The 19,222-nt window shown below is 42.2% G+C and overlaps 2 protein-coding genes across 3 annotated transcripts; one reads left to right on the top strand and one right to left on the bottom strand.

The window, feature by feature from the left end:
• Positions 1 to 2,348: 2,348 nt before the first annotated feature.
• Positions 2,349 to 7,712, bottom strand: tmem231 (transmembrane protein 231). 2 transcript variants are annotated; one of them, XM_071542013.1, is made up of 7 exons: positions 7,271 to 7,712; positions 6,955 to 7,121; positions 6,636 to 6,764; positions 6,397 to 6,540; positions 5,383 to 5,464; positions 5,170 to 5,287; positions 2,349 to 3,728 (listed from the first exon to the last, which is right to left on the bottom strand). In XM_071542013.1, exons 1-7 carry the CDS (start codon positions 7,407 to 7,409, stop codon positions 3,617 to 3,619), a joined length of 891 nt encoding a protein of 296 aa, XP_071398114.1. In that variant the 5' UTR covers positions 7,410 to 7,712; the 3' UTR covers positions 2,349 to 3,616. The 2 variants fall into 2 exon arrangements, with proteins under 2 accessions (XP_071398114.1, XP_071398113.1); XM_071542012.1 differs by having other exon boundaries at positions 2,349 to 3,837; positions 5,182 to 5,287.
• A 1,530-nt stretch (positions 7,713 to 9,242) lies between these two features.
• On the top strand, positions 9,243 to 18,427 carry gabarapl2 (GABA(A) receptor-associated protein like 2). Its single transcript, XM_071542014.1, has 4 exons — positions 9,243 to 9,433; positions 11,125 to 11,180; positions 14,157 to 14,329; positions 16,954 to 18,427. The coding sequence occupies exons 1-4, from the start codon at positions 9,400 to 9,402 to the stop codon at positions 17,066 to 17,068; spliced, it is 378 nt and encodes a 125-aa protein (XP_071398115.1). The 5' UTR covers positions 9,243 to 9,399; the 3' UTR covers positions 17,069 to 18,427.
• The last annotated feature ends 795 nt before the right edge of the window (positions 18,428 to 19,222 follow it).

The following is a 19,222-nucleotide window of genomic DNA, read 5'->3' as shown; positions in this document are numbered from 1 at the left end:
AGGCGGGGGGGGGGGGGCGACAACAACCGGGCTGGGACAGAGAGAGAGAGAGGGGGAGAGAGAGGGAGGATGGGGTGTATTACAGCGGGCGGGACCTGACGCCATCATCCTGCCAAAAGGCACGATGCCTCTGCAGGGGGAGGCGAGGCACCGTAATCCAGCGGAAAAAAGAGGACGCACCGCCGTGATAACCTGTATGTCATATGGTCTGTGGCATCCGATGAGTCATCTATGGAAAAGTTTGCGAATTACTGTCTCAATTTCACTCATGTAATTACAGTTATCTGTCAAAAAAAAAAATTAGTCGCATCATCATCACAATGGTAGAAAAGTTGACTTTGGGCCCCATTTAGCCCCAGTGACCCATATGGGAAGATTTTACTTGTTGATTTAGTATTGATTTTTTTTTAATGTCTACACTCTCTTTGGCATTCTGTAATTGGGATCATTAAATTATAATGAAATTAAACTATTCCTCATTTTGCTGGGGACCCTTCAAGGGCCCCTGATTTAGATTTCCTGCATATTTCCATTTTAGGGAACTTCATAGTTTTACTCTCGTTCATAGCTTTGAAAAAGGAGGATGTCATGTTAATAATACACTTTTACTTCTGATACTTAAGGAAATTTCATATCAAATACTTTAACCTAAGTAGATTATTTTGGATGCTGACCTCTTATCTGAGTACTTCTTCCAGTACAGTGACACCCTTGTTTAGATGATGCAACTATAGTCATGTATGAAAGAAAGGAGTAGAATGGACCTCAGTTCATCTCCCATCAGTCCTGGCGAATGAATGGAGGGAGAAAACAATTGATCACGAGATTCATCCCGGAGAAAAATAATGCACACTGGGAAAGGATGCACCTGGTTCCTGCATGAGCCAGACTCATATCCTGCACCACCGAAGCCCTGTGGTCACCGGTAACAGGCTGCCGGATCATGGCGGAGGAGGGGAGGGGAGAGGAGTGGGTGACTTTGCCCCAGGGTGCTCAGCCGGTCTGACACCCTCAGGAGGAACTTACACCCATGTGACAGGGCTACGGTTCACTCTACCGTACCGGTTCAGTTTGCATTCCCTATATTGCTCCCTGGTGACAATAAACAAATTCGTCATACTCTTCTCATCATAACATTTAATGCTTTCGTGAGAGAATGATTTCCCCATTTTTGGGTTGCCGATGCTTTTTTCCTGAAACAGAATGAGAAGATTTCTCTTTGCTTTAGTCATCTGTACTCACCAGTTGAAATCCCATTACACTCACCTTGGTAGTTAACACAGGATTGTTTTGTACTTATTCGACATGCCTTCGCACTGCTTTCTGCCTTTCACTCTTCTTATTATTTTACTGCTTCCGACAATAATGTCATTCAGCGGCTGCACCTTAGGGTGTCTGCGAAATGGTTAAAATGTAAAATGCAAATGTGACTTTTATAGTCAAATGAGAATTTTATAAGGTGCTACAGTGAAGCGGAGTCAAACAAACAGGGTGTGACTGTTACAGAACAGTCTGGCTGGACCTGGACCGGCTGACTGCATGGTTTAAATGAGCTAATGCACTGGTGCTGGTCCAGAACTGGAGAAGACGAGAAGAGTTTTTGTGCCATCCTACGACTGGAAGATGTCAAACACATTCTATACACACACACATACAGTATAGGAATGGTATACAGATAGCTAGACAGGCAGACAAACAGACTATAGACATGTACACAAACACAGAGACAGACACAAAGCCTCTCTTGGGACAGAGTGAGTCATAGAAAAATTAAACCATGGCTCTTGCCTCTAAAGTAGGCTACTGCTGATTCTCCTTCCACAAACCCCTCAACAATTCGTTAGTCAGTAGATTACAGTACAGACGGCCGCCTGTCATGTATCATGTATACGCTTTGACCTACAATCAGGTTTTCTTCCCAGATCATAACAAATGAAGTGGTTACGGGCGACACACTACTCAAAAAGACTTCATAATTTACTGTCAAACATATAACATGTCAACAACTCAGTCACTGGGGTGTCAGTTTTTATGGTCAGGTGTGTTATGGTAGCCGATGTGCATCTTAGGTTAGGGGTAACTGTAATCAGTCACATATTAGCAGGGACTAAGGATGACTGAGCACGTACAAATGTCCTCAACAGGCTACCTTTCCATCCCTCCCGGCAAAACTGCAATGAAATACACCAATGGAATCTTGCCAGTGTGATGACATTCAAATGTGGCTCTTTACAGTATCAAATTATCCAGAAAGGATCCAAAGATGAAAGTAAAAGGACATGTAAAAGAACTGACAAGAAGAAAAAGAAAAGAATGTACAAATGTATAAAAATTTATTAACCGTGGCCTAAGGCTATGTACATTACAAAAAGGTATAGGTGAAAAATTAGGTACACAAAGACTTTCTTTCTTTAATGACTGTCACAATCTGTCATAGTCAAATGTACAAATAATCTAAATTCAGAAGTTTTTCTATAAAGCAGCCAGGTGCAGAGCAGGTCAACAGGCTGAAGGAAATGCATTTTTGAGGGCAAAGAATAGCACAGCTGGAGGGTCTGTGTGAATACCTGTCCTTGAAAATGTAAGGTCAGAAATGTATGTACCTGTGTGTTATATGAGTAACCAATGTTAATGTGAATGAGGGCTAAGTTTTAAAGGAATACAGCAAGTTTTCAGTAGATTGTCCCATAGGTCAACTTACCTGTTAAGTGATGAGAACATAGACAGCAGAATCATCCATGTGTCCCCAGTAGATCACAGGTTCTGGTACTTACTGGCATACACTATGTTGAGTGATACTGTCACTCAACATAGTGTATGCTAAAGTGTTAGCATGGAGCCCCTATCACTCAACATAGTGTATGCTAAAATGTTAGCATGGAGCCACTATTACTCAACATAGTGTATGCTAAAGTGTTAGCATGGAGCCTACTATCACTCAACATAATGTTGAATTTAGCAGGGACTACTTTCCCTGTTTCTATAGAAAGTAAAAGTGATGGCAATGGGAGACTGTACAGCTAGGAATCACTGCATAATGGATGAATACATTGTTGCTTACCATACATGGTTGAGTTAATTATATTTCTTTTTTTTATACAGGTAAGAACCTTTTTATTAGTAAAAGGCCAGTCTTCGTACTTTGGATAGTGCTAGTGTCCTACTACCACTCAACATAGTGTATGCTTAAGTGCATGGAGCCTACTATCACTCAGCATAGTGTATGCTAAAGTGTTAGCTTGGAGCCTACTGTCACTCAGCATAGTGTATGCTAAAGTGTTAGCTTGGAGCCTACTGTCACTCAACATAGTGTATGCTAAAGTGTTTGGAGTCAATGATGTACTGGGAACACATGGATGATTTTGGTGCCTATGTTCTCATCACTTAACAGGGAAGTTGATTCCTTTTAAGTGACTTATCCGTCCTTGTTCCCTCCATGACATGAACAGAACAGTCATTGTTTGGTATGGTGGCTCAGTCAAAGTGTCGTACCAGAGTAACTGTGAGATAACAGAATATGAGACAATGTTTCCCATCCCTTTTCCTCCTGTGTTTACGACAAAGCAGCCATTGTACTGTACAGCAGTGAGCTGTCTACCATTGAACTAATGATGTGTCACCTATTGCGCTGCGGCGTTCTCGTATACGAGGGAGTCAAAGCATCGCCGGCGCCATCAGGAGAGGTGCGGCTTTCCCAGTGGGATGGGTATGGTGGGTAGGACCTGGTTCTGGAAAACAAAGGTCTGGATGCGCTTAAAGACCCAGAGGAAGATGAGCAGAACACTGACGTACTGGATCCAGGCAAACTTGACGGTCTCCCAGAACCCGGGGCGATAGGTGGAGGAGGGGGTGTTAAGGCAAAAACCGTGGGGGTAAATTCTCTGAATAGCAACATACGAATGTTGTGGGTTAAATCTGACTTACAACCTTTGTTGTCATCTTTTTCCGGCCCTGTCTTTGGGTCCAGGGAGGAAACGTAATGTCTGCATAGTAGCTTCTTAAAGTGCTAGGCTTTGCAAGCATAGGAAAACGGATACATCTCTATGCACAGTAGGCGGTTCATTTTTATCATGTATTAATGTCACAGTGTAAAAATGTTGTTTGGGCTGATGTTGGACTTGGCAACACCCATCAAATACTTGATCGGGGTTTTTTTTACTCCATCAGATAAATGAGCCTAAGGATGAGTGACATTTAAAAAACAAAACAGCACAAGGCAGCTCTTCTTTGTTTGACAGACTTCCCACTTGACAGACGGTGATATGCAGGAGGTGGCCAAGTTCAGCAGTGCCTCCCTAAGGCGGGTGCCTCCCTCATATAGACTGGCATTGAACATATTAAACTCTCCAGACTATATTAAACTTTGCATAAAACTGTACCCCTAACATGTCTTCTATCTTCTGACAGTTCTATATTAAAACAGCTTTGTTTTGAACTGATATCAGAAAGATTTATTGGTTTGATTTCACCAAAACAATGCAGGTAGCAGCTATGGACGACTACAGCCACCATCTCAACTTTCACCGGTTTTCCCTGTTGGCGCAGGCTGTCGTATTATCACCTATTCACCGTCTAAATGTTTGCCATCTTTATTAATGCCACCAATTCATGTGCCAGATGAACAATAACAAGTGTAAGGACAACCACCATATTGAATTGCAACACAAAGACCGTGGGAAATGTTGAGGAGCACACTTCAAGCGTCTTCTTTTCTTAGACAATATTATTCATTTATTCACAATTAACGAGCTTAGTTATCTATCCGTGTATCTAGCCATCTACTTATTTATTCATTCATATGCTTGTTTGAAGATACTGTCGTCTTTTTAAAGGTGCGACAGGCTCACGCACAATTCAGTAGGGCGATGATTCTGGAGGCGTCTGTTTTGCTATTGTTGTTGTGAAATGTTGCATCACTATAAATATAGTCCATTAAGCGTCAGATCTGCTTCCCCACTCCTACGCCTAGATAACACAAAGACTGTGTTCAGATAATGGCAGGGAGACAGAAGACAGTATACGTAGACTGTATTGTCTAACAGGTTGGACGGCATTTTCCAGTGTTGATTAAAAAAAAAAAAATCTGATTTCAAATTGTGGTGTATCTTAGTGTAAATAAAACCTTCAACGCACACACACACATACGCTCCACACACTTACTGTACATACATTAAAGGATATCTAATGACCTCCATAGGGTAGCGGATCTCGGCGTTCAGCTGGAAGGGCGAGCCGGCGGCCCGGCCCACGGTCCAGACTGGGCTGGGACAGGACAGAACTGTGGTCACTGCGGGAGGGAAGAAGAGAGGGATGAGTGACAACACTTTGGGGTGGGGGGGGTCTGGTGTTTGGCGGACTGAGGCACGAACCACGTCAACTTACGGTTTCTATCCTGGTAGGCCCCGATGATGTTGACGAGATCGTACGCACTGGCGAAGGGGCTGGAGCCGTCGATCACCGACACCTGAGCCGCCGAGAAAGGGAAAAACAACAGGCAGAGAACAATTCCTTTAGAAATAGCTGCCACGTTATCATTTCTGTTGTCTCCGCATCGCGATCAAAGGTGTGCCACTGTGACGGAAAGTTCCAGTGCGATAAGGTGAGGTACAAATATTTCTCCTGTCACTAGCACGAGGGCTAAAGAACATCGCGTGGGTGTGCACTGGTGATATTTCAATAAACTGAACACTCGGCAGATTAGTGACAAGTTCTTTTAAACCTAGGGAATATTTGCTTCATCCCAGTGATTCTCAACCTTTTTCATATCAAGGACCCCAAATGTAGCACACATTAAGGCCACGGACCCCCATTTGATGAGATTTGGTCTCTCTGACCTAAATCTGAGAATATTTTTATTGGTAGATATGATTTTGTCCAGAATTCCATGACTATCTGTATTGTAGGTAGAGAGATAACAGTGAAACTATGATCAAAACAGTCATTCTTCCACATTACTAATTGTGTTAACTTCTTGTAAATTAAACAATGGTGAAGTTTAACAATTCATCAATTTGCTGGGGACCCCCTGGAACCCCCTCAAGGACCCCTGGTGGTCCCCGGACCCCACGTTGAGCACCACCGCTTTATCCCATATACTTAGTGTTTAGGTAATAGGTTTGGGGGAGAGGGGGGTGACATGTATGTGAAGACAAATGGTCAACATCTTCCTCAAAATACCAGAACACGTGTGTATATACGCACACTCATTCATTCCTTTTCTCTACCCAGTGCCCACCTATTCCTTTTCAGAGTCACAGGGCTGACACAGATAAACAGGCACTCACATGCACGTCTATGGGCAAAACTCCACATGTATTGGAGTGTAAAAGAGAAAAGGAGAGAGCAAGAGAAAGAGAGAGAGGGAGAGAGAGAGAGAGTCGCGGTGGCAGGTCTCACATTGTAAACGTCGTAGAGCCCGCGGTGAGGCAGGGGGGCTCTCTGCTGCAGCCTCAGGTCTCCGCTGATGAACAGCTGGGCCCCGGGGACGGAGGACGAGTGCTGCACGAAGGCCAGGCTCTGCATCGCCACCGTGGACATCCTCTGGAGAGCGGTGGAACGACAGAAGCTGCATCTATGCTCTATATACGGTATACATAGTGGTTAGGCGGTCTGGTGCAGTGCAGCAGGATACATACAAAGAGCTGGTAGCTGAAGGTGAGCAGCAGCTGGACGCCGTACAGCTGCTCCTCGGGCTTCAGAGGGAGCTGCAGTCGGAAGATGAGGCGGTCCGACTTCCCGTCCTGGTTCTGGTCCTCCTCTCTCACCTGTGGAGCGTGTTGGCGTGCACACAAAGTACATCGATACACACGTACGACTCAAATCAGCACACACACACACAAACTCACTATAACATTTATCAAAGTGACAAGCTGACAAACCGCCTCCACATTTCTAACTGTATTCTTGACACTGTGGTATACACTTCAAGTAGAACCCAATAGGATCCCTTCTTACGGAGACAGCGGGGATCCGGAGGTTGGCCCCCTGCATGTTGTTAAAATGTGGAAAGGTGCTCCAGGCAACATAGTCTCCCTTGGTGCTGGTTGCCGCGACCAGGAGAGTCTGGTACTGGAACCTCACGACAGGCTGCTCCTCATAGGTGCTCCTCTTTATCCAGAAACCTAAAATAGAATGCCTTTAAACAGCGAGCAAGGTTCTCTGGTGGTCTAAACAGTACCGTTTATAAAGGCAATGTTATTTAGCCTATGTATTCAACTGCAATGGCAACAGCGGCCACAACAGCAACAACTTAGAGTTTGACATGATGTACCTTGGCTCCTGTAAGCGACCAGCAGAGGCGGGATGTATGTCAGGCACAAAACAGCCACCAGAAACAAAGTGGCTTTCGTGCAAACGCTGGTTTTGTACCGAATCAAAGCCGGGTGAGAATAGACTTCATAGAAAGCCATAACAAAATACACAGACTTGGGGTAGAAAAATAAGCTTGTGTTCCCGCAAAATGTAGTTGTGAGTAGTACTGTGGACCACCAGTCAGTCAGCTAGGAAACATTCAAGCTAGCATGGATGCTAACTGAGTCCTTGTCACAGAGGACTAACGTTAGCGACCGGTCACAGACTACAGAGTGAGAACAAAACACGAGCTAACTCGGACCGAGTAACCCCCATCTATTAGCTTACGGAATTAAATCGCGTATGAGAGGCTAATTAAGGCAACAAAGTTGTTTGTTTTGCTAGTTACGTTAGCTTGTTACTGTAGTAGTAAGCCGCGCCATGTTTCGGCTACTTCCTGTCTGTTAGCTTAGCGTCTCACGGTTACCATGGCTGCCGCTGGTATCCTGGCAACGGCACCAAATCCAACGACTAACGGATACTAATACTACTACTACTACTACTAATAATAATAATAATAATGTAACTGTAATAAAATGTAACTAGTAGCATTTTTTAAGTTTCAAGTACTACTACTACTACTACTACTACTACTAATAATAATAATAATAATTATGTAATAAAATGTGACTAGTAACATTTGTTTTTTAAGTTTCAAGTACAAAATGGTATTCAAACACTTCAGTACAAAATAAAAGATCAGTCAGAAAATCCATTGCCATAACAAAGTGAGTAGAACATAAAATTACAAAAAAGGAATACAGGTTATAAAAAGGTTATTGTAGACTTTTAAATTGATTTTAAGTAGTCCAGGAATTAGGTAATTTCCAATGTAAATGTGAGAAGTTTTGGTAGAGCATCCAAAACTTTACTATTATCCATATAAGGCATTATCAAATTAACGATGAATTAATTTTCTTTTTTCTTTTTTTTATTAAAAAAAAACAAAAAAAAAAACTACATAGCTCAAGCTACAAGTTCAAAGCAAAATTGTGACCTGTGGCATTTAAGAAAGAAAGAAAGAAAGAAAGAAAGAAAAGTCATTCCAAAAGAGTCTAATGAAAGTGACAACTAAAAAAAACAAGTGAGGAGGGGATTCGCCGTTGGAGGCACAAAATATACGATTGAAATACAATTCAAATGTCTTTGAATCAAGATATTAGTCTATTATTTGTATTAATGTTGTGCAAAATCTTAAAGTAGGCTACAGGTTATACAATTCTTGAAAAAAAAGTTAAATGGGAAGAAGAACTGAATATAGATATATCAGAGGAGGCTTGGAAAGCAGTCATGTTTATGGTTCTGGCCGTTATTAAATGTAAATATAGGCCTATGCAAATATGTTCACTCTTCTTATTTTTTTCCTCCTCTATTTCCTCTTTCTTTTTCAGCTTGAGCGATGTATCACTTGATGACTCACACTCTCACCTTTACAAAATCTAAAACAAATACAGTCATCACTATATGCGAAATGTAAAAAAAAAAGAAAAAAAAAGAAAAATGTAAAGGTGACCAAAGTACATAAAAAATATTGAAGTACACATGCTCAATGGTGCCCTAAATGTCTCCTCCTAAGCTCGTACGTCTGAATACAAGGTCAGAAAGAACAACTGTGGCATAATCAAGTGCTTTTATTTTCAAGTGTTATTCAAGTACTTTGTATTGCATCGACAGAATAGAGGAGAAAAATGCACATCGGTCATGTAATTGATGTATTAAATATTGTATTGGTATCATAGAAAATTGCCTATTTCCCAGTCATGTGAACTGCGTTGTAGGGTCGTTCATATAAGCTCAACTCGAATATTTCCGACAGCCCGTGAAGGCGGCATTACCCCTTTTCCCCTGCTGCGAATGGTTTGAGCAGACAGTGACGTCACCTCACAGCTAGACGGACGGTTGGAAGCTTCTGGGCAGAGAGACATTGTTGACGTTTTGTTTTCATCTTTTTCTATCGGGATTTTGCTCCATTGCATCGACATTAGCCGCTTATTTAGACGCTCGCATTCCGAATTTAGCATCACGCCTCAGTGTGGGGATCCAGCAAAAATGAAATGGATGTTTAAAGAGGATCATTCCCTCGGTAAAGGGATTTTGATTGTTATGAAACAGATGCTCTTACTGATACTGTCATGCATCCTCCTTTCCTGTAGTTTCCTGTGCTCTGTTTTGGAGTTTGCCATGTCATCCCGAAGGTGCAGACATGCATGCTTGCCTGGGCTCCCTGTCACTGCTGTAAAAACCATAATGGCTACGCGGCTTGCAAAAAAAAACGCTAATATGCGCTTACTGCAAGTTAAATGACAGCCGTCTTCCCTCAGAAAACGGGGGCTCACCTTGTACAGCGCTGACAGATCATGTTAGCAAGTTGGCTTGTAGCCTCGGCGCGTGCCGTTCTCTCTTATATGGAGAGAACGGTACGCCAAACTCTATTCAGAAATGTGGCAATTTAACACTGCCTTGCTTATCGGCAATCGCACCTACCTGGTAGAACACGACTTGAGGCCTTCACAAATCCTTAGAGCCTGCTGGTAAATTCGGCGTACATATGATCTATCAAGCACTACTTAATTTCAACAAAATGACAACTTTTAGAATTGGTGCACACTGCTAGGTACCGCCCTCCACGGTGTATTTTGATGGAAGAAGAGTGGGAATTATAGGCGAACCAATTATTAAAGTTGAAATTGAATTGAAATAGGTACTACCATTTGTATTAGACACATGCCGAATTGAAGAATTGCTCCAAAGCAAGGCTTAAAGGTCTTAAGTCATATTCTACCAGGTATGCACGTTTTCCGATTATCAAGGCCATATTGAAGTACCTGATTTTTGTATGCAGTTTGGTGTAACGTTCTCTCCATATAAAAGGAAATGGCAACTATCAGGGCGAGATGGTTTTTAACCCCAGAAGTCAAGACAACTCTTAGAAGGAGGCTAAAATAGACATTTCTGTTATTGTCTACCCGTTTTGTGTTTGGCTGTTGGCAGTTTAAACCCAATACAACCCAGAGTTGCTTGGGTTTGAATTTCTATTTTCTCCCTCCACTCCTCCTCCACAGCTTCTGTTCTTCTACCCTCTTCAGATAACCTCAGGTCTCCCTTTTTTTTTGATGAAACGCCGCTGCCAATTTTGTAGAGGTGCTTCCAAAAGTAGGCCTCTTATCTAGGCTAATGAAGCAGAGTGTGATGTGTTGAACCTAAATGGATCCACCACACCTCCTCACCCCTGCAGGGTCTCTGTTCAGTCTGTCTGCCTGATGCATCTGGCCCTGCCAGCAAAGTGAATTGAGAATAGAGAGGCACTAATGTCAGTACAGTACAAAAATTGCGAGTATCACTTGATAGAGAATACCGTCCCAGTTCATTATGTTCACTAGACAATTACGGCTTGGTTTGGGTCCATTACACAAGAATAATAAAAGATAATTTTTCTCCAGTGTGAAACGGGCAGGGAACCAAGTGGCTTTGCTGTGATTTGTGGCATGTTAACCTCTTTGTAATGGATGTCAGCCTTGGGAAATTCTCTGATAAAGTATTTTTTGCCTGGTGTCCAACATCTACTCCTCCCTGCTACGTAGATTGCAGCAGTTTTCTACTTCCAGCAAGGCCTCCTGTCTGCCCTTATGCGGTGCTTGATCTTGCATATGGAGCACTATATTGGACTACGCTTGGCTGTATTTGGCAGCGACACATCAGGGGGAGACTCCTCAGAGGCCTTGCTCATCCATTTAATCTCTCGACTTCCTGTTTGTTTCCTGTCTCTCCCCTCAGAGCACCGATGTGTGGAGTCAGCCAAAATACGCAACAAATATCCTGACAGAGTACCGGTGAGTAAAGGGGGATGGGCTTGAGTGACAGAAAGACAGATAGAAGGAGTGAATGAGTGAGGGAATGGCAGGGATTGAGGGGGGAAAAGAAGAGATACAAGGAGTGAGTGAGTGGCATTACCTCAAGTAAGTCATGACTGACAGATTTGGGGTTTTGACACCCCTCAGAGGATCATGGTTCCCACTGTGGCCCTGATGCAAAATTCCATGACTTTTCCATGACTTTACATGACTAAGAGTGTCTTCCATGACCTAAAAATGTCCTTCCTTCCTGGTTTGATGTTTTTCTAAAGGGCCGGAACAGTCTGGTTTCCACTCCAGTTGGGCTGAAAACCATCCAATGCAATGAATGTGTGAAACGAGTAATCAAACACATTCTGCTATATTCCTGTAAAGTGACCCATTTGTAAAATTCAATGATATTCCCTGACTTTCCCCAGAGAATTGATCAAATTCCCTGACTTTCCCCTGTCTGGAATCTACCTCTCAGAATTCCATGATATTCCAGGACTAGTTGGGAGTCCACCAGCTCCTTCTGGTCCACTGTCACTGTCTTGTCTCTTTCACACCCCCATGCTAGCGAAGGCCCTATAGTATTTCACCCACACCCCCCGCGCTCCAGTTGTGTTTCAGCTTTACATCTGCCGTCCCCTGCAGCGGTGTGGGTTACTAGGCCACCGGGTTTGACTCAGCAGTTAGCGGCCGCTTTAGCTTTAGCCTGAGAGTCTCTGCTGCATTAGATGTATGTGTCGAGTAGAGCCATGTATCGGTTTGTTGATATATCAGGCCGGTGTTGGCCTTTTATTAACATTAAATATTGGATGTCGGCCAGTTCTTCACCTCTGATACGATGGAGGAAAATAGTCTGCAAAAGCTGCAATGAATTTTATTTTCTTTGTACAGAAGATGATTAAACATTTAAAAAGTCTAATGTGTGCCAGAGTTTCTCCTACCGTTGAACAGGTGTGGTGGTCACCCCGCCTTAAAGAGCTGCTAACCCAAAATGAATTTCATTAGTCTGGGTCTAGTCCCATGATGGTCTAAATGCTGTTTCAGAGGCTTTTCCACCCTGACAAGAATACAATTCTGGAGGAAACACTGAATACTTGTAACATTTTGGCAGGAAAATGAAAACATTTAAAATACTGAATATCAGTATCAGCCTTCAACAACCCATATCAGTCGAACCTTAGTTTCGAGCCACCAGAAACCCATCATGTACTGTGTTTGTGATCTGATTTCAGGACAGTTGTAGTGTAGAGCTGCATCGATTAATCGATTAATCGATTAGTTGTCAACTATTAAATTAATCGCCAACTATTTTGATAATCGATTAATCGGTTTGAGTAATTTTTTAAGAAAAATAAGCCCAAATTCTCTGATTCCAGCTTCTTAAATGTGAATATTTTCTGGTTTCTTTACTCCTCTATGACAGTAAACTGAATATCTTTGGGTTGTGGACAAAACAAGACATTTGAGGACGTCATCTTGGGCTTTGGGAAACACTGATCCACATTTTTCACCATTTTCTGACATTTTACAGACCAAACAACTAATCGATTAATCAAGAAAATAATCAACAGATTAATTGACAATGAAAATAATCGTTAGTTGCAGCCCTATTGTAGTGTAATTAATTTCACACTGGGTAACAAAAGCACACACACCTTCTTGTCACCATTGAAAAGCAGTTGCCTTCGAGGCAAATTTCACCACGCCAATTGTAGCGGAATACAGCCGAGCTGCAAATTGACCTCAGGTCAGAGGGCCTACAGAGTGACCCCGTGCCACGTGTGGACAACAGTAGGTGTTAAACAAACCGGACTGAAGAAATGCCTCATTGTATGCTGTTTTCAAGGTCCTTTGTGTGGATGATAATGCCTGTTAAACTCGATCCTCTTTACCGGTTCTTTCATTCTGCACCTGTTCAATGGGAACACTACTGGGAAAGAATAGGCCACAGAGATGGTGAGCGCAGATGAAGGTTCCTCCCACTGTGTAGGATCGCTGCATTGGTTAGGGCATTAAATACAATATGTCATCACTGGTGGAAGATGTAAGATATTTCCCTTCAGTGTTGATAATGAGGTTCATATTGCAAGGTCCGCATAAAATACAGTGAAACCTCATTTATTCAAACCTAGGTCCACATAAAATACAGTGGAACCTCATTTATCCCAACCTAGGTCTGCATAAAATACAGTAGAACCTCATTTATCCCAACCTAGGTCTGCATAAAATACAGTAGAACCTCATTTATCCCAACCTAGGTCTGCATAAAATACAGTGGAACCTCATTTATCTGAACCTAGGTCCACACAGAATACAGTGGAACTTCATTTACCCTGACCTAGGTCTACATTAAATACAGTGGAACCTCATTTATCCCAACCTAGGTCTGCTTAAAATATAGTGGAATCTCATTTATCTGAACCTAGGTCTAAATAAAATACAGTGGAACCTCATTTATCCCAACCTAGGTCTGCATAAAATAGTGGAACCTCATTTATCTGAACCTACGTCGGCATAAAATGCAGTGGAACCTCATTTATCCGAAACAAGGTCCGCATAAAATACAGTGGAACTTCATTTATCTGAACCTATCACTCCTCATTACCAAATAAATGTAGAAAAAAATCGGTGGTGGTGGGACAATATTTTATTGACTATCTGAAATTATGAGAAATTCCTTGATATTGGAAATGAAATGCATTTAAATTGTAAGAAAGTCTACATCGAGCATTTCAGAGTTGTGTTCTCAACACTTTTTTAGCATTCCCAACATTTCATTTCTCGTGAACTACATCCATTCCTGAGGCCGCAGATAAACACGGTCCTGCTACAGTATAATCACATTAAATGAACAATGGATGTCCACAGATGAGATGTTAGTCAGAAGGTATTCAGATATGCAACCCGTATGACTATGGAGTGTCACAAAAGCGCTGATGTTTGCGTATCACGGTTGTGTTCCAGGTGATAGTGGAGAAGGTGTCCGGCTCGCAGATAGTGGACATCGATAAGAGGAAGTACCTGGTGCCCTCTGACATCACAGTGGCCCAGTTCATGTGGATCATCAGGAAACGCATCCAGCTGCCCTCGGAGAAAGCCATCTTCCTCTTCGTCGACAAAACGGTCCCCCAGTCCAGGTGAGAGATGGGAAGGAACGGACTCATGAACATATGTCCAAATTCACAAACTGCCCTCCATTAATGCATTCATCAAGCTGGTGATACAGTTTGGGAGAACGGTAAATATTAGCGGGGCAGTTAAAGCTGCACTAGACACGATTTTTATGTGTCATCTCCACCCTACCAACCGCTAAGAAAAAAACAACTTAGGTCCGGGAAGTGACCAGTTCATTGGCCGTCACATTACATGATTTCTGGGTAATGAAGTCCTTCAAACTTTCAAAAATTCAGACTGTTACCTCCTGCTGCAACTTCCAAACAAAGTTGCCTAGTGCAGCTTTCACTTTCTATACTATCAAAGAATTGTGCACTACTGTATGTGAGGCCCCAATACCTGAAAAGTACACAATCAGATGGCATAGGAATTGAGGAAAAAGAATAATCTCAAAATTGATGACACAGTGGGCTTTAAGGAACGAACGCACCGTGAAAGAATACTAATGGTCATACAAAGTTGCCCATAGACAGGTTGTCTGAAAAGTGTGGAATTATAGGAAAACCGCCAACTACAGAAGCATTAAAACCGCTTGTCAGAAGATGGATTCGAACCCACACCGCCATTCAGTCGAGAAACCCCGGTGTCTTAGCCAAGGTAGAGTCCAACTAAAGTAAGACACTATGAAACATCCGATGACGTTCACCTTCTTTGCATTCTTAACCCCGGAAAAAAGAGAATTGTCGATTGGCGCCTAAAACATCAGCACTTAAACATATACACCTATGTGTGGAGGTAATGCCTACTATTATCTTATATCTCAAACAACACCTAGATATCAGTTAACATCTCAACCATATTTTAGTGTTTCTGGTCCTTTTAATTCAAGCATGTAAACAGAATCCCAACTTGCTAACGACCATACATTTATTCAAGTATTCTGTTATAGATTGGACAGAGGAACTGGTGTTTTTTAACTTTTGAATTAAGAAAATCCACCTGCTGAACTCATTGAACCGAAAGTGAATTGAGCACGCCTCTTTCTGAAGTCGGTCAAGGAACACTACACCACATCCTGACTCCATTGCATCCTATTGCATCCTATTGCATCCTTTGCCTCTTGTTTATCATGGGTAGATGCGCCTTATGTAATCTCCTGAAGGCCAATGAGTTGTTCACATGCTATGGCGTTGTTGTCGCCACTTAAACAAGTGGACACCGATGCAATTAATTATGTATTTGCGAGGCCCTGGCCTACTTAAAGTGATGTGCAGCGAAAGCTTAAGCAAGAACCCCCCCACCCCGTTCATGTGTGTAGGTGCATGTCGGTTTATCCATCCATCTCTGTAACTGAAGAGCAGGAACATATGAGTTCTTAGTGTGCGTGAAATCAATCTGCCTGTGAAAGAGGAAGCAGCCACACCTGTCCTCTTCGTTCACACCCATCAAAAACCACCACTTGTCACCTATTGACATGCTGATGTGATGCACAAACACTTAGAGAGTCTGACCTATTTCTCTGACCTATTTATTTCTTCTTCAGGTCTTAGTTCAGGGTATCTACAGGTTCTTAAAAAGTCTGGTAAAATCTTGAAATTAATGATCTAAATGTAAGGCCTGGAAAAGTATTACAATGTCTAAACTTATAACTTAACTCTTATTTTCTTGTTTTCTTTGCGCTGCATTACCAATCTTACACAGGAACACATATTGGTCGACCCACCGAGCGACCCGACCTCATTTGAACCATCCTGTCAAGTGCCATTAGCCATAGATAGCCATTGTGTTGGAGGAGGATACAGCAACACTATAGATAGATGCCTTATCTAGGCGGGGATACACCCTCAGCCAGGAGTTTGGCTGAATAGAACCTTGAAAGGAAATACTATACTACAGCCACCGCTTCCCTTATGCAACTGCGCATTCATCTCCACTTCACAATAACACAAGAGTTTGTTATCGTGGCAGACTCATGTGTGCCACACCTCTGGAATGTGCATCGCGTGTGTGTGTGTGTGTGTGTGGGTGTGTGTGCGTCAGCCTGTCTCGGGAGTGAATGTGTGAATCAGTGCAATATGGCAGGATTTTGTTTATCCGAGACTTTCTGAACCAACACCGATAATGGGGAAAATGTGTTTAATGACAAAGCAGTATTGTTATTCCAGTATGTCGCATGGTGATACATCACTAGATGTTTCTATTGGATATAAAGTGAAGTACAGACTTTACAGATAAACCATCATAAAGCATTACAAGGAAACTGAATGAGGAGTGAACGATTGGCCTTTTATTAAAATTGAGATCTGGTCCTGTCAGTGTGGTCCACCTCTGATATGATGGATATGATTGATTACATATTTATTGTAGAATTGTTCAATACTACACTGGTTGCCTATGGGAAGACCTTGTGACATTTTGATCAGGTTCCACATGCATGAATATATATTTTTATTGTTATTATTATCTTGGGTTTCAGTGGAGAGTTTCAGTGTCCCATGATGGTCTAAATGCTGTTTCAGAGGCTTTTCAACCCTGACAAGAATACAATTCTTGGGGAAACACTCAATACTTGGAATTTTTTGATAGCCTAAATGCCTAAAATGTAAATGTAATGGTCTAACAAGACTTCTTTTGTTTGTTTCTGCAGTCTGACCATGGGCCAGCTGTACGACAAGGAGAAGGACGAGGACGGCTTTCTGTACGTGGCCTACAGCGGAGAAAACACCTTTGGTTTCAAGGCCTTTTATACAACACGGGGTTAATGCTGTACTCTATGCCACTCTATCCACCACACACACACACACATACACACACACACACTGACACAGTAGGGCCCAACGTATATTGGTGCACAGTGTTATTGTCTGACGTTAGCCTTTGACAGATATATCAATACTGACGTGTCTTATACCAGTAATGCACCAACACAATCAGCACAAACAAGATTCCAGCACAATCATTCAAAAACAAGGTTTTTGACACGTTTCAACTAGACCCTTATGGAAAAAACATAACTCTACACAAAATTGCTAGAATAAATTAACATGTTCAAAAATTGTATTTGGGTCTAGAGAGGGCTAGGATGATTATTAATGTCAAGTAACACTCGATATTAATAGTCAAACAGCCTTCAGTGGAGCCATTTGTCGTCTTTGAAAGACCACTTTGACGACAAATATCTTGAACGCCACCATAAAATATATGGAATCATCACCACAGAGTTGTATCAGATATCATTAATTTTCCTCTCCAAGTATCGGAATCGGTATCAGACAAAACACTTGTTGGGCTCTAACACACACACACACACACACACACACACAAACACACGCTCCAGTGATTACACATTACTCCACCCAGTCATGCTACATTTCTTTCAGTCAGGCTTGATTATGTCACAGAAAATCGTGTCCGGCGGACCGCGTGGAAGAAAACCTTATAATCACGTGACTAGATCCATTAACCATGTTATGGATGCATTTGTATGGCTCATATCATGTACTCGAGACTTCAGTTATGTAAATTTAAATCTGTAGGCACACTCAGCGGTATGATACGACTTACGAATACAGGAACGAAAAACAAGCATGTGAAAGAAAGCAGCTCATGCTCTTCGGTCGGCGAATAACCGGATTCGGCGGATGGGGCGCCGGTTATTAGCTAGTGTTTCTCCAGCTCAGGGCCCGTCTTTTGGTAACACTTTACTTGAAGTGTATTGTGTTGAGATTATGAGCCCATTAGGAGCAGAGATACACCTTTCGTACCATGTAATCATCAGATAAACATCAGAACTTCAACCTAAAGGAAAAATCCCCCCTCCGATACTCGTACACTGTTACATATCATCAGTCTGTGATGTCCAACGCATTCCAGGAGTTATTTTGATGAAGTGTTGTAATTAACTTTTTTGGACCTGCTTTGTCTACTTGTACTTCAGTTAGGGATTTCCTACATTTCCCAGAATGCCTTTAAACAACCCCCCCCCAGAGAATGTGCCTGACAGTGCCTGGGCATTTCAGCTCTGGGTTCAGCTGTGCATTCTGGTCCATCGAGGCTACTGTCAGTGGAGAAATTGGTCTCTCTCCTCTTCTACGATGGATTTCTCCCTGTGTGATTGTTGAAGGTCTCTTGGTGCAAAATGGCGGCTCTAGAAAGAAGCCCTCGCTCTTTGATTCTGAGGGACTGACACCAAAAACTGACGTTTACCGTTGCTGTTTTAGATCGCTGAAACATTTTCTACTATCAAACTCCATTGTAGCTGCACTGGAAATATCTCGATGTGACGCCATGTCGTCTACATTTCTACAAAACACGAGGCATCAGGTACCTCTGGGTTCTTTTTGACTGCTAACTTCAAACCTGTGTAGGTCTTCTCTGGAGCAAAACGACTAAAAAATGTGTTTGGGGACGCAGGTTTTCAAGGGAAGTGGGTTGGGATTCTTTCAGTTTCCATCAGGAAAGTTGGAGCAGACAAAAAGACAGAAGACTGAATGAAAAAATGAAAGTGAGAAGAAGACCTGGAGACTGCTGTTCTGATAAGTTTGCTGAAGAGACTGATTGATGTTGGAATTGGGAAAGACGGGCAGCTATCAAATAATAACTGTTTGTGAAAGACATTGTCACAAGTAAATAGATAATTTAGCTACATTAGCTACGTCATTCTAATGGTGTTAACTTACTGAGCTGAATGGCACTTAATCTAACCTTGATGGATGTATAAATATTAATAAGTTTAGTCAGCAATATAAGTTAGGTTAGGTGGCATTCAGGTAACATGGTAGCTAAAGTGAGTCGTAACTAACATGGCACAAAAAGGTTCATGCTAGCTTGCTAAGTTAACACTGGTAGAATGGCTAAAGCAGACATAGCTAACATAGCTAAGTTCCTCTTGGCTACATTCTGTGAGAAAAAAATTA

Source organism: Centroberyx affinis, unplaced genomic scaffold (assembly GCF_046629955.1).
Source record: "Centroberyx affinis isolate AG114_WGS23_722 - 3 ecotype Tasmania unplaced genomic scaffold, CSIRO-AGI_Caff_v1 ptg003990l_1, whole genome shotgun sequence".
Classification (NCBI taxonomy): Eukaryota; Metazoa; Chordata; class Actinopteri; order Beryciformes; family Berycidae; genus Centroberyx; species Centroberyx affinis.
Note: the sequence above shows the minus strand (reverse complement) of the source record. Positions and strands in the feature narration are given on the sequence as shown.

Bases quoted from the DNA above. Each gene is read 5' to 3' on its own strand.
- tmem231 (XM_071542012.1), bottom strand. From the start codon at position 7,409: ATGGCTTTCTATGAAGTCTATTCTCACCCGGCTTTGATTCGGTACAAA. The intron at 6,765-6,954 runs GTAAGAAGGGAT...CACGCTCCACAG, and splicing joins TCCGGATCCCCGCTGTCTCC to GTGAGAGAGGAGGACCAGAA. The intron at 6,541-6,635 runs GTATGTATCCTG...ACCGCTCTCCAG, and splicing joins CCTTCAGCTACCAGCTCTTT to AGGATGTCCACGGTGGCGAT.
- gabarapl2 (XM_071542014.1), top strand. From the start codon at position 9,400: ATGAAATGGATGTTTAAAGAGGATCATTCCCTCG. The intron at 11,181-14,156 runs GTGAGTAAAGGG...GTTGTGTTCCAG, and splicing joins AATATCCTGACAGAGTACCG to GTGATAGTGGAGAAGGTGTC. The intron at 14,330-16,953 runs GTGAGAGATGGG...TTGTTTCTGCAG, and splicing joins AAAACGGTCCCCCAGTCCAG to TCTGACCATGGGCCAGCTGT.